The 15171-nt window shown below is 31.1% G+C and overlaps 1 protein-coding gene across 5 annotated transcripts in view; it reads right to left on the bottom strand.

Moving 5' to 3' along the window:
• LOC124535104 (cubilin) overlaps positions 1-15171 on the bottom strand; it is a 136294-nt gene that overhangs the window by 12589 nt on the left and 108534 nt on the right. For 3 of the 5 annotated variants that reach the window (XM_047111170.1, XM_047111169.1, XM_047111173.1), the window contains one exon: positions 2567-2638. The exons of the other annotated variants lie outside the window; for them this stretch is intronic. In XM_047111170.1, the coding sequence (XP_046967126.1) occupies positions 2567-2638 (72 nt within the window). The remainder of the gene's footprint in view (positions 1-2566; positions 2639-15171) is intronic. 5 annotated transcript variants of the gene reach the window in all.

Below are 15171 nucleotides of genomic sequence, written 5' to 3' on the forward strand. Positions count from 1 at the left end.
AACCAAAACAACTAATATAAGAGATAAAATAATGACAAATGATGTTGACATCTTCCACGATACATTACCTAAGTTTAAGAAAAAAATTATTTCTGTTATTTAGTCTTAGTCTAATTTAAATTTTATCTCATTTAGTTTTTTTGATTCAATTGTATGTTTTTTTTTTATATTTTCTTAAGTTTATTTTAGTGTGATTAGTTAGCTGTAATTTTCGTTAAAATTTGTGTTTAATTTATGTTTGTTTTCATTTTTGTATTCTTATTGTAGCAAGTGTCGTACACGCCTGCAATGGTGTACCATACAGAATAAGTCTGATGTTCTTTTCTTAACTACTATTTTATTGTGTGTATGCCGATGGTGTGTCTTTTAAATAAATAAATAAATAAATAAATAAAATGTTTGCAACCGTCGTGTCGTACACAGCATTTAGTTCTTAGTTGAATATGGCAACCCAAAGTTTATTTCCGATGATACCATATGAAACTTATACGGGTCGTGATAAATAACTTTAGGATAATATAAGACTGTTTGTATACGTAAACATATACATGTTTTATCGTCACATTGATACATATAATTTTAAGAATAGTAGTGAAAATGAAATTAAAGAATGTATTGTGCTAAAGATAAAGGCAATAATGTAACAATGTCTAACACTTAAAAATAGCGTGATCTTAAATATTACTCAGTCAAAAGCAGAAGTCAATTTTCGTAGCAAGCTAGATTATATCGTAGGGCGCATAAAAGCTATGCTGGTTAAATTGAAGCGTAAGTACGAAACGCTTGCTTTTTAATTTTTTAAAAGAAAAAGTATGGAACATTGTTCCCTCACAAAAGACAACGAATTGCTGAACCCGTGGCTAAGTTTCATACCTGGAGTATCAGCTTAAGATGTTAATAATTGTTTGAGTTGGAAATTTGAGTGCCCTCTCAAAATTAATTGCTATAAAGAAAGAAAAAAGCGCTATATACATTTGTCTATGCTTATATAATATAATATTCAAAAAATTCTATGAATTTAGTCTATATTTTGTAATTGTTTTTTTTTCTGTTATATGTTATAATTCAGCATATTCGTATCCTCTATCTTAGAAAATTGTATACTTCCTATTTACCTAATAGGTTCCTATATTGTATATATTGTATAGTAATTTACTATTATTTCAATATTTTAATTGTATGTTGGTAAGTGATCACTGATCACCATGGGTCTAGTGTTCTAAAGTTCTAGCGAACGTTTGTATGTTAACCGATGATTGCGGGTTCGAACCCAGGCAAGCACCATTGAATATTCACGTGTTTAATTTGTGTTAATATTTCATCTTGTGCTCGGCGGTGAAGGAAAACATCGTGAGGAAACCTTCATGTGTCTAATTCAATTATATTCTGCCACATGTTTATCCAAAACCAGCATTGGAGCAGCGTGGTGGAACTCACTTCCAACATGTACAACAAATTAGCATTCTGTTTAGTAGTGGCATATTTAAACTATTCGTAAAGTGCTTCTTTAAATATGAGTTTTATTAGTAATTAAATTTATATTACAAATTCAACTCAAATAATGTATCTCACAAATCGCTGTCACTGTTAAGGAATTTAAAATTCTTTATGATCAGATCATCAGTAAAACGATTACTTATAATTATTTTTATGTGAATTAAATTACCATGTTGTTTGACCTCCCGAAATTAGAGTAAATTATTTAAATATCCTCGTAATCTTCTCTGCAAATTTAGTGCATGTTTTTTAAATGTAATTTTAATAACGCAATATTTTATGTAATGAAAGGTTAGGATATATTTTAGTGTTAATTTCAAATAAACATAATTAAATGAGTTAACGTTTCATTGTATGTAGACTAGACATCAAACGATATGTTCTTTATTACAGAATTTCAGCTCAAAACAGTTTTTCTATCTCTCGACATATAACTATCTGCTGTCTGTATACGTCTACCCATTAAAACTTCTGCAAGCCGAGCCAAAGCTTACCGCATGAGTCGATTACTGCCTTCATTAAGTCAGATTAATGCAGGTCCTTAGATCTTATATTTTTTTTCGGAAGTAGTTCAACTAAGACCTTTACAACTACGATACGTACAAGTTTATAAGAACTTAAGACACCGAACTTAATATTACGTATTTAATAATTTGAACTTAAATAAAAAATATTTGCTAAATTATAAGCGCTGTAACTTAGCAATTGTGATATTTTAGGATGCCTCAAAAGCGACGTGGTATTATTTATTCGAAAAGCAGTACGATATGATTCTAATTTCGGATGTAGGTCCAGTGCTCGGGATGAATTCAAGAGTGCATTAATAATGAACACTAAATTCAGCTAGAATAAGATCTCTCTACAATTTTACCTTCTAACTATGTAATAAGAAAGAAAAACGACGTAACATCTATATAAACTATGTAGCTTCCAAGCATTTGTCTTCTGATAGAGTCAGACTATTGTCTAATTATTATAAGCTGTTGCAATATTTATTAACTGTTTGCATATAAATTCGTACGTTTGTTTCGAGATCTTATTGAAGCATGACTTGTTGTGTGAAACATACTTGGAAGCTTAGTAGGCGAGGGTTCGGCGAGCGAGGCCGGACTCGAGAGCTCCGTGGTCTCTCCCGCGAGCACTGCACAGAAACAACAACCGGTTACTGCTCCAACGAATTCACGAGTACTTTAGCGTTCTGATGTTGCAACTAACTTTTTCCAATTTCGTACAGCACTGGTTGGCGAACAAATGTAAGAGTGGTTCTAAAAAATTCAATTGTAGCCGAGAAAGATAATTTCTCTTGTTATTGCATTAGGAATAAAAAAGATTGGAAGATTTGGAAAATCCAAATATGCACGTCTGTAATCTTATTGAATCTAAAAAAAAAAAACAAATGCACTTATTCGTAAACGTCAAAGTTAATAAATATATAAAGATATATTATAGAAATATGAATATTTGTTTTTTATTAACAGTAATTAAAAGACAGTGAATAAGTTGGTCATTCGCAATACCAAATGTATTCTATAATTCTTATAACGAATTAATTAATAAAAAAAATAATCATTTTTTTTCCGCAATTTACCAATTTGTACACATGATTGAGCGGAAAGGGTTATTGATTTTTTGATCAAAATGTTCAAGACGTTTCTATCACATTAAGCCCATTTCTATATACAGAATTTATCTCCATAAAATTATCTTTACTACAGTATAGAAACTATCATCATTTAGTGAAATATACAAGAGAATTATAATAAATTTATATTTTAATATATTTTCTAATCGTAAAACACGAGTAATATAGTAAACACGGCTTATAGCCTGAAATTAATTGATTGAAAATCGTTAGGTCAATAACAATGAGTTAAAATACAAAATCTCTTAAAAAGGTCTCAGTAGACCTATTTTTAAATATTATATTCGTCGTTTTAAATATCAGGTCACAGTTTAAGTGCTATTTGCTAATCTCGTAGGCGGTTTGAGCACTTGGATCGATGTTAAGTCCCTCAAAACATGAGACGAATACTTTACTCGTGTCAATGTGCTAAACTTACACATAATTAAGGTCTTACTTCATAATGTATCAATTCATGTGTCAATAGTACTTTAAAATAAAAAAAAATCAACGATTGCTAATAATTGATTTTAGAAATTGAAAAAAAAAACTATTTTTGGAACATAAAAATCTATACAAAATAAGGAGATTTTCATGGAATCATTCAAAATGTCTTCTCACCCAGCAACATAATTTACTGTATACTATGTATATATCTATAGTACACCAAGTGTTTATTAAATTATCCTGGATGTTCTGTAGAATCATCCAACATGGCGGACATTTCGGAATTTTGATACCTCACTCCAAGAAACTTTACGGCCTCATTAATTAATTTTAAGTTTTGGACACGATTTAGGCGTGAAGTTTCACCGTTTGAAGACGCTTACTGTAACTATCTGAATACTATTCTGAAACTACTGTTAACTTTAAGTGACATTCTAAAATCAACTCTACTACGGTTTCCTTGATAGATAGCGATTTAACAGACATTATATTGATAGTAAATATACCTTAATTTTATCAAATGGTTCTAAATAACACACGGTGAAAATAGAGCTGTAACTTTCGTTCATACTTGTATTGATTTTTGGCCGTCAATAATATTGATTACTGATATAGTAGAGTCTAGTAACAGCCTGGGAAATTTTCCCACTGCTGGGCTAAGACCTCCTCTCCCATCAAGGAGAGGGTTTGGAATATATTCAACCACGCTGTTCCAATGCGGCGACACATGCAGGTTTCCTCACGCCGAGCACGAGATGAATAATTATAAACACAAATTCAGCACATATATATAGTGTTTCTTGCCTGGGTTTGAGCCCGAAATCATTGGTTAAGATGCACGCGTTCTAACCATTGGACCATCTCGGGCTTTGTATAGCATATATACTATATTGATACTATTATTTATTATATGTCTAGATTCCTCCTTTTTGTCATATAAAAAAATTAAGGTTTTAATTAATTTATATATTAAACAATAAAAAAAAAATCCACAATTGTTTAGTTCACAATCGACATTATATTTCAACTGCAAAACTATAGCGCGTATAGCTTCATCAGACTTCCTGCGTTGAACGTAGCATCCAACTTACTCGTTTACAGCGCGGAAGTTACACTCCGCTCTATTTTAACCTTATCACATTGGAATACGGTTTAAAATAGACAAGCAACACCCACTTAAAAACATCCGCTCCAACAGTATTTTTTTTTCTCGCCACTAAAGCTTCCATAAATGATCAGATTCTTTCACGAGTTTTTACTCGGCTTAAATGACGATAACGGTTTGTTATTAAATATTTCGTATTAATTGGAGCATGTTTATGAATTTTACATTAATTACAGTAATGAGCGACGTTTATTACCAAAAATCCATATTAGAATCAATACTGCCATGTGCTCGAGACGTTTTCGTTCGCATAACATTCCGTTTCAATAACAAAGCATACAAAAACCTTGAATATCAATTAATATTGGTATTTTTAACGTTATGGGTTTTTGCTACGAATAATTAATATTTTGACAAATCTTTATGTAAAACGAATATGAGGTTTATAGATACAGGTTATAGATACTAATCTATACATATAATAGAATCGGAGTATCTGTTTGTAATATTAAAATAGCCCTTTTTTACTCGATGCATTTGTATGTATACGCGGTACATATATCAAAATAACATTTTTTACAATTTTTGTATGTCTGTCTGTTCCGGCTAATCTCTGGAATGACTGGATCGATTTTGAACGCGTACAAGGTTGCGGGCACAGCTAGTTAAAAACAATAATAAATTATAGTGCCGCAAGTAATGTTACTAAGTATTACAAAAAAAAAAACATTCAAAGTTTTCTCTACAAGTTTTCAAGCCGATCTAGAGTTTCAGTTGAGTGGCAATAATAATGAATTTAGTCAAGACCAAAGCACAATGGAAGTCATTTATCATTACGGCGAGTTCGCAACAAACCGACTTTCTCCATGAATCGAGTTACTTCGATCGCAAAAGGTCCCGATTTACGCTTTATGAGCAAACTCAGTGGACTCTTTATAAATGAATTAGAATCACGCTTTTAATGGCCTGTGAACTGATTGATACAACTTAAGATTATCTATTGTATTAAGTCCTTTGAGTAGGTAATAAACGATTATGAACAATGAGCTTTCGTGTCATCTACACATTTCGTGAAATCGATGATTTCAATACAATGATTCAATCGAATAGATATTTTTTTTAATAAATGAAATGATTCAATTGAAACAAATAAAACAAATAAATATATTAATAATTATTTAAAAACAAAATAAGCATTTTATGTTTTTCTAATGTAAGTGAATGTGAGATTTTACTTAAAGCTGCCAGTATTTTTATAGCTGAGCTCATATTTATATAGCTGAGGAACATTTAACTTTAATTTTTGTTTTGTTTATGATATAAAGAAGAACCATGTTTTCAATGATATTTAGGCTAATGTGATTTCCCATACTTGTACATTGAAAATCATGGTGGTTTTTTGGTCGTAGGGATTTGTACAAGTTCACCTACCCAGGTATCATATATTCAACTGCAAAGTAACAATTTTGTATTGTTCCGTTTGATGAGTATACCCAAGGTTGTTAGCGAATATCATTAATGATTAATATATCTTACAGTCTTACTATCAACAGCGGTAGATTACCTTCAGATGACTCATTGATCACTATACCAAATGTAAATAGAACGGCATATGAAATGTAAAAACACAAGAAGTTATTTATGAAATTGAGATCTTGAAATATAAAGTTAAGAATTCAGATCTAAAACTATTCTTCAATTCCTGGTAATATTTTTTTTGAATAAGTTTATATAACAAGTCGTTGCATTTGATGTACTCGAATTTAGATTGACTAGTGACTTCATTACTGAAGTCTCTCTAACTTACTAACCTTGTCAACTTCTATTCTCTCACTAACCCACTATAAAAGTATAAAAACTTCGTCTTGTTTCGTATGTTAAGCATGGTATAATAGAAAGGATGAACCGAGTGCAAAACTTAACGACTATCTTTTTAATGTGCTTATTCAAACAATTTAGAAAAACGTTTGAAACCGTCGCTAATAATAGTGACAATGCTGAATTACCCTAACCGCCTGTGTTTGTTAACTGGAATTATTCCTAAGTTTGAAGAACAAGCTGGTGGAAGATTTCTTGATTTTGAATTATCATAAACAGTTGTTGACGAATCTAACATATAATCATATCAAGGAATAACTACTGCGTAACTATTAACCGCAAGTATGCCGGTTCTTTTAGGTAGAACTTACTTTTAGACGGTTAGGTAGTTTTTAATTTAATTCAACAGTAACATGATTCAAAAGTGCTTTTATGAACCGAGTTTAATTTTGATTGCACACCTTTAGAATCACGTTAAATATTTACGTCGATTATTTTACTTAAACTATATAGTCACATTCACATACTCCATATATCTCAATAATAACCTACATATATTGTACTATATGTCAAATATAGTGTCAAATATCGAATATTGACTAGCTCAGACAACAATCAATTAAGTAACAAAAGAATGGTACTGTTCGTAGGTTTAGGTATTAAATTTTTTCTTTTAGTATTTACTAAAGTTTAAGACGAGAGGTAATTACAGATTTAGTTGTTTTCCATTGTAGAGTTAATTTCACAAAACTTCGCTTTAATTGTAATGGTAGTGCTTAAAATATTTCTACAGAAATTCAAGAACGCAATTTATTCATTCTTCTAAAATTGCCTGCCGCAAATTACACATTCATGATCTCTTCTCATAGTGAACTGACCATATATCAATTGAATGACATTCAGTGACTTATTGATATAAGGATATTTCAGCCTTATTTTTGGACATTTTGGGTGTAGGTACAAAGGAACTAGACTTGTAAATAAGTAGACACAAGCCTTTTTATACAGAGCATACAATCTGCTCCGTCAAAATAAGCCCGAAATATATTTATTTCATGCTATTTATATCATTTTCATCTCTATTTTTTAGCGTAATATAAATTTGGAGTCCTTTCATCTCTCCTTTTCTATATTGCTATTTGATATTAATCGTTTAATTTTCGTTCAAAAAGAATAATAGACTTTCAAATTGACTTACTAATGTTTTATATTGATGATGTACTATAATTATTTGATTTAAGGTTCAGGCTTAACCTTTGTTTGATTAGAAGTGTGATTTTTTAAGAAGTTGGAAATTCGTTCGGAAATTGAATTTGTTATTATTCTGTCGATTGTTTTCTCTATTTGTTTCCTTTAATAAAGTACTCATTAATAAGTGTCATTTTTCATTATGACGGATATACGTTAATTTTTTTTTTGATAAAGTTTGATTTTAAACATGTTTTGTGGAAAAGTTGTTCATTTGTTTATAGATAATCATATATAGAAAGGAAATTCAAAGCTACCTAGTCTAAAAATATATAATTACACGACGTATATAAGAGAAAAATAAACACCTATTGGGTGGATATTTTGAACTTACACGTATAGCATCTGCAAACGACCTATTTTTTCTAGACGGTAATGTCATCCAGTATATAATATAACATAATCCTTTATTACTTCGAACACGCGTTACCCGCTTAAGGTTAGTACTGACCTGGAAAAGACGAACGAAAGAAAAGCACACGTTTCCACGATTACGATGAGAATAACGAAAGGGTGCAGTCGATAAAATAAAGCGTTACGAAATGTTCCATTTGTTTCTCGAGATGAAACGAATGAATGAATGAATGAAAATTCTTTTCTCCAATATGCCCATGGGGTTGTATTGTACGAAATATTACGGTCGTCCGCTGCGACGCCAAGCTTTATTCGAACAATACTTATGCATTCTTTTTCGAATTTCCATTCGTTACTCGGCCCCAAGAAGAGTAATTTAGAATTTGATTATTTCTGCACTCAGTACATGTATATTATTAAAATTTTATTCTTATTTAATACTAATTAAAATAAGAAATAATAGGATTGTACAAACAAATATAAAAAATAGATATTTAGTCAAAACTTTTTATTGTGATTCAAATTGTAAAAGAAGGTTATTTTTTAATTGATTTAAATAATAAAAATTTTAATAATAAAATAAAAATTTTATTTAGAATATCTATTTAAAAATGTTGAAAATTAAAATTTTGTTTTGACATGTAATTTTTATGTTAAGAAATCACAAACGATTTTCATTATTATTTCATAATACAAACAATATTAATAAATAAAACAAAAAATATTTTCAAAGCTATATGTGTATACCTATATTTTCTCTTTGCTTAAAAAGAAGCAAGTCTTTATTATTACTTAAATGAAAAAGTATTCTAATAAACAATTTTCTTCAATGCAAAACTGTTTTGTTCGTTGGGGTAACGCTACAGATATTGAAAAGATTTTTATTCAGAAAAGAGCTCACTGGTCGATCTATATCTTGGAGCTTGGGACTCCTATCGGGATGTTTTTAATAAAGTCCGTATAATTACAGTTGCTTCACAATATGTTTACAAGAATAATATATATATTCACAGAAATATAGATCCTTTTGAAAGATACGGTAACGATCATTGTATAAATACGAAGAGGAAAGATAAACATACAATAATAACGCCCAGTACCCGACTTCGCAAAGTTAATACGTCATTCTTGGGTATTCGTTTCTATAATTAGAATCCGCGTTTATTTTCAGGACAAAGAACTTTATTACTCATAAAGAACCTTACACTTTACAAATAACGTTCACTTTATAAATACAACTTATATACACGTTTTTAGTTGTATAATCTGCGGCGGTAAATATCCAAATTGACTCAAAAAAGGTAAATAAAAAAATGACAAACGAAATGATTTTTTTAAATTGTAGCGACATTAAATTTGAGTTTTAAATTAAATATTTTTAACTTGATGTGTAATAAAAATTAAAGCTTATTTCAGACATTGAAAAATAAGGCATTGCTCAATACAAGATTATATTAATGATACAATTACGTGGACTTAGTCATGTTGTATAGTGTTGTATAGAGCCGGATAAAGTTGGTAGAGTACATACTGTAGAGTCATCGTGTACTACCTTTTTCGGGTTCAATGCAAAACTGGGGACACTGTTTTTTATTGCATTAACAAATATTTAAAATGAAAGAATTTTCGGTGGTTGTCTTGGACCATGAATCAGGGGTGCTGTAAAACACCGGTGGCAAGGATATCAAGGATTATATCCTTATAACCTTAAATCTATCTATCTATCTATTGATGATAAATACGAACATTTATTTCTATTTCCATTTAAAAAACGCTGTAAGTATAGTTCGTAATGCTCGGTCTTAAGCAATTTCTCTACAAATTGTTGAGCTATCTATCCTATATATATGTATTCCCAAGACACTTGGCATCGCACAAACAACACTTTATTCGACAAGTTCGTTCGATGCGACGTTCCTATTTATATATGCAAATGAAAAGACAATTTTATATCACTCCTGGAAAATATACGACGGTATTTTTTTGTGAAAAACGGAACGAAGTCGCGTGAGCGTAATCTCCACACACAACATTCGGACCGATTTGAATGAAAGCTTAATTTTGTATGAACGCAGCGCATTAAACATTCTTAACGCAAACTCTCATGGGAAACGTCTTTATAACATGACTGACTGTTCAGTTTAGCAGTACCGTTAAATATATAACCCTTTTTCGTTATTTTTAGTAATGTTGATGTGTGTTTTGCAAAAAGTTATTAAAGAAATTTCCAGATTTTATTTCTTGTGGAATTTTTATAATTGCACAAGAAATAGAGGGAATGTTACTCATATTTTAAATAAGGAGGTAATTTTACTTGTATATAAATAATAAATAAAATCTTGTTGGTGACAAATTGGGATTTTTACCTGAAAGATGGCAAGAAGTTGTGCAAACTAACGGAGCATATATGAATATTTAATAAATATTTTTATAAATGAATTCAAATATTTTGTCTCAACTACGACAGAACTATCCCTCCACCCTATTATTTATGAACCAATAATAGAGTATGTGGCTATTGGAAAGAAATTATATAGTGTGAACATGGACAAATCAACTGAAATTTGTAGAAAAGAAGCGGGACACATTAAATTCCAAATACTTTTTTAATAGGAACTTTGCTATTAATAAAGTAAACCCTAATTGTTGCTGTTGTTGTCATATAATTATTTATTAATATTTTTTTCTGGTAAGATATATTTTATGGCAAGAGGTCATGATTGCCTAACAACATTGACACTTTAAGAAATATTCAACATACCTTTGATCGTTCCAATAATAATTCACCATCGATCCTGGGTAATAAGATATTTTACACCTTGTGCTTGTAGTGGCTCAGTGAGGTCTCAATCCAAAACAAAGCAATAATTGCTTTTTGGTAATGCTTTATGTGATAAGTGAGTGAGAGACTTTATTTATCCAGGGTTGCACAACGCTCTACCAGCAAATACCTAAAACTTTCTCTTACTGGTGTAAGATGTGGTTAATTAACGAAGTTCAATTTGTATCGTCGTTACTTTATTATTATTATTAAGATAAATAAAATTTTAACAAAAAGAAAAACCGACTTCAAACAAAACACTATTTTAAAACAAATGAATATGCACGAAAAAGTAATAAAAATAATTGCGTATTCGACATATTTTTTAGAGTCTTCCTAAGTTAAATGAAATGAAAAATATAAGACTACTTAAAAGTCGATTAACGATTATATCATGTAGTTATAGTTATTGGTATATTTGGAACCGGTGTCAGCCACGGTGCCCTTGCCCCAACAATCAAAAGAAAGAAGCGATACGATTGATTGATCCAGTATATTATTGTGTAAAAGGTAATTTGTAAAAAACATATTTGTTAAAGTATTCTCGTATTGTTTTTTGATAGATATACTGTAGGGTTTTATTGGCTGACACCGACTCCAAATATAACAATAATTATAACTACATGATATAATCGTTAATCGACTTTTAAGTAGTCTAATATTTTTCATTTCATTTAACTTAGGAAGACTCTAAAAAATATGTTGAATACGCAATTATTTTTATTACTTTTTCGTTTGTTTTCATTTGTTTTAAAATAGTGTTTTGTTTGAAGTCGGTTTTTCTTTTTGTTAAAATTTTATTTATTTTTTGATTTTAAGTGAAGCTGATGTTGACTAACTAATTTGTTTTAATATGGATAGATTAAGCGTTCCATTTATATGAGTCAGAAACTACTTCGAGGACAATTTCAAAGGAAACTTGCGAATAAAGCAAAAATAGACTTTCGAAAATGCGGATTTAATACGTCACGCGGCGTAAACTACAAGGTTCCCTCGAAAGAGCTGTAATCGAACTCAGCAAAAAAACTTTGAAAAAGACCAACTATATTTCGTATATCATATGACATCACATCACATATTATACAAAATTTGATTAAAGATAGTAAGAAATTCTGCCCCATATCGCACCCTAACTGCGAGCCGTATAGGAGTTCCATCACTACATAGTATAAAACAAAGTCGCTTTCTCTGTCCCTATATCTTTAAATCTACGCCACGGATTTTGATGCGGTTTTTTTTAAAAGATAGTGTGATTCAAGGGAAAGGTTTGTGTATATAATACATGAACAATATAGTAAAGAAACACTGATAATTTCAGAAGTTTGCGATGTGATGTCGTGTATAAACAAATTCTGTAGTATATTTAGTATCAGTATTGCACCCGTGCGAAGCCGGGGTGGATAGCTAGTTGATTATAATATTCGACTATGATAATTACATAAACATAACCACATTACGGAAGGTGACTCAAATATCCAAATAACCTATAAATAAAAGATTCGACCGAGTATCGCTAACGTGCTCCTCAGAATTGTTCCGTTCCCTTCCGTTCCGTTACTTTGTCATGGATCCTGTGCTCAGAACCTTACCAAACTTTCACCAAATTACCCTTGAAGTATATATTTTATAATAAAAAAAGAATAATCAAAATTGGTTAACGTGATTTTCAGTTATTCACCTATTTGTCGCGCATATACATAATGCAAATTTAAGACTTATGTCGTTTTCACATGGATACCATCATCGGAAAAAAAAATAAAAAAAATGGGACCCCACGGGAAGCACTACCTTTCAAACAAAAAAAAAAATTATCAAAATCGGTCCACCCAGTGAAAAGTTATGAGGTAACAAACATAAAAAAAAAAAAAAAAATACAGACGAATTGATAACCTCCTCCTTTTAGAAGTCGGTTGAAAATAAAGTGTATTCCGTGAAAATAGTTTACCTAATAATATAAGTATCCCTAAACTATATCTTATACAAAAACTTTTACAAGGTATGGCAGTTTGCAAGGATTTCCATCCATTAGTGAACTTTTACGGCAAAATCAATAAGTTAAGAAGAGAAAGGATAAGAAAATTCCGAAACATTAACAAGTACTACAAAGGCCTTCAACTATGAAGCGGCTGAGCTTAAAAATATTTGATAGAGTTCGCTCACAAGATGTATCTTTTTTTTATGGTATAGGTTGGCGGACGAGCATATGGGCCACCTGATGGTAAGTGGTCACCATCACCCATAGACAATGACGCTTTAAGAAATATTAACTATTCCTTATATCGTCAATGTGTCACCAACCTTGGGAACTAAGATGCTATGTCCCTTGGGCCTGTAGTTACACTGGCTCACTCACCCTTCAAATCGGAACACAACAATACTGAGTACTGTTATTTGGCGGTAGACGTAAATTGAAATATTTGACTTAATTAACCAAATAAAGGTGTTTACACCAAAAAAACTGCGATATACCAATTTAGAGTTAAATTTCCCGTGAAATCGTTTACGGGAAATCGCAATAGTACGACAACATGGCGGCCGGATGTTCAGCCATCTTGATTGTCTCGACGGATATTGGGGGTGGCGCCCGTTCGTGTAATTGTAGATATCGTCCATGTTTACTGATAGAGGTATGCCGATTACCGTTGAGCTGAGACACACCACTAATATGATTTCCAGGCAGATAACATTTCACTACGTAATATTCCCTCTGCATTTTCTATAAAATGTAATGACATGGTCAAAATTCATATATGTGCGTTACACACACTGCGATAAATATTGTTGAAGGAAATCGTGAGTCAATTATGGCTAATACACATCGTATTATAGCCATAATTTCATTAGTTGATAGTTCATAATTTTGTTAGTTGAATTTATATATGTATAAGTTTTTTTTTAAAGAATATTGAACAACATCACATACAATATTGTGATCTCGATGTAAGTAACTAAAGCACTTTTGTTATGGAAAATCAGAAGTAACGACGGTACCACAAAAACCCAGACCCACGGCAACATAGAAAACTAATGAATTTTCTACTCGACCGGAAATCGAATCCGGGACCTCGGAGTGGCGTAACCATGAAAACCGGTGTACACACTACTCGACCACGGAGGTCGTCAAATAGTATGTGATCAGTTATTTTAGTTGTGGGCTTACCAAACTGCAGCAGACCAATTTTATCATTTGCTTCTAAATCGAAACATAAACTTGTAAAAATTTAATGTGCTGTCAGAATAGCTTAATATAAATATCCAGTAAATGATTTCGGAAATATCGCGGTTATAGTTGAAATGGGCTATTATAATAAAATCTCAATAGGTTAGGGACATTAAATTCATTGTACGGCTAAAATTCAGGTGAACGATGAACGAACGAGTGAACGAAAGCTATCGAGAGCCGGTCCGATCCCGGTTTAATGGTTTAATCTTTATCTGGGTGCGTTGGAGTGAAATAATTTCGGGCCTACAAAATCACCATTATACTTTTTGCCTTTCGCAAAAGTAATTTGCGGGAACTTTTTTTCGTTTTTCCCCTTTTGTTTTACGGCAACTTTATCTGGACCCGGTTGATTTTCAAAAGAATTCTCAACTCGGTCTTTTAAGAATTCTTTGCGTTTTATTTGAATTACTATTTTTCCGTGAGCTGATTGTCTAAAAATTTGGGAAGTTATATCTTCAACTCTAATTTTGCGCAGTTACTGCTTTATATTAAATTATTATGTATATTTTTGTGAGATAAAATTCTAGTTACACTTATAGTACGACACAACTTAGATCGTCTGTAGTCGTATCGTATCGTGTATCGAAGTAGTCATCAGCAAATTCAATAAAACCGATTACTGCCAATATATACAAACAATAGAAATAGCTCCCTATTTTTCGCACATTCGAAACTATTCATCGCTATAGATTCTTGAATCAGTTGAACCCGAGAAAGCAAGTGCATGTAACTCGAAGTGTCAAATTGATGAATATATTGGGTCATATGATATTACAAGCTATTACGTTTGCGTAAAGATCATATTCAAATAACGAATAAATATTGATAATTTGGGATAGCGTACTTAATTCGCATGTAATTTTGCCGATGCTACACCTAAGTTGTGTCGTACTATATTTATTTATATGTTTATTGTGTGTGTAACTTCAATAACTAGTTCACGTCAATATTCAGTCTATCCAGCGATAATATCACATATCACCTACTGTGTACAAGCTTTTTTTCTGAAGCGTAAATTCAAACTTTTTTAATAATGT

This window comes from Vanessa cardui, chromosome 14, assembly GCF_905220365.1.
Source record: "Vanessa cardui chromosome 14, ilVanCard2.1, whole genome shotgun sequence".
NCBI lineage: Eukaryota > Metazoa > Arthropoda > Insecta > Lepidoptera > Nymphalidae > Vanessa > Vanessa cardui.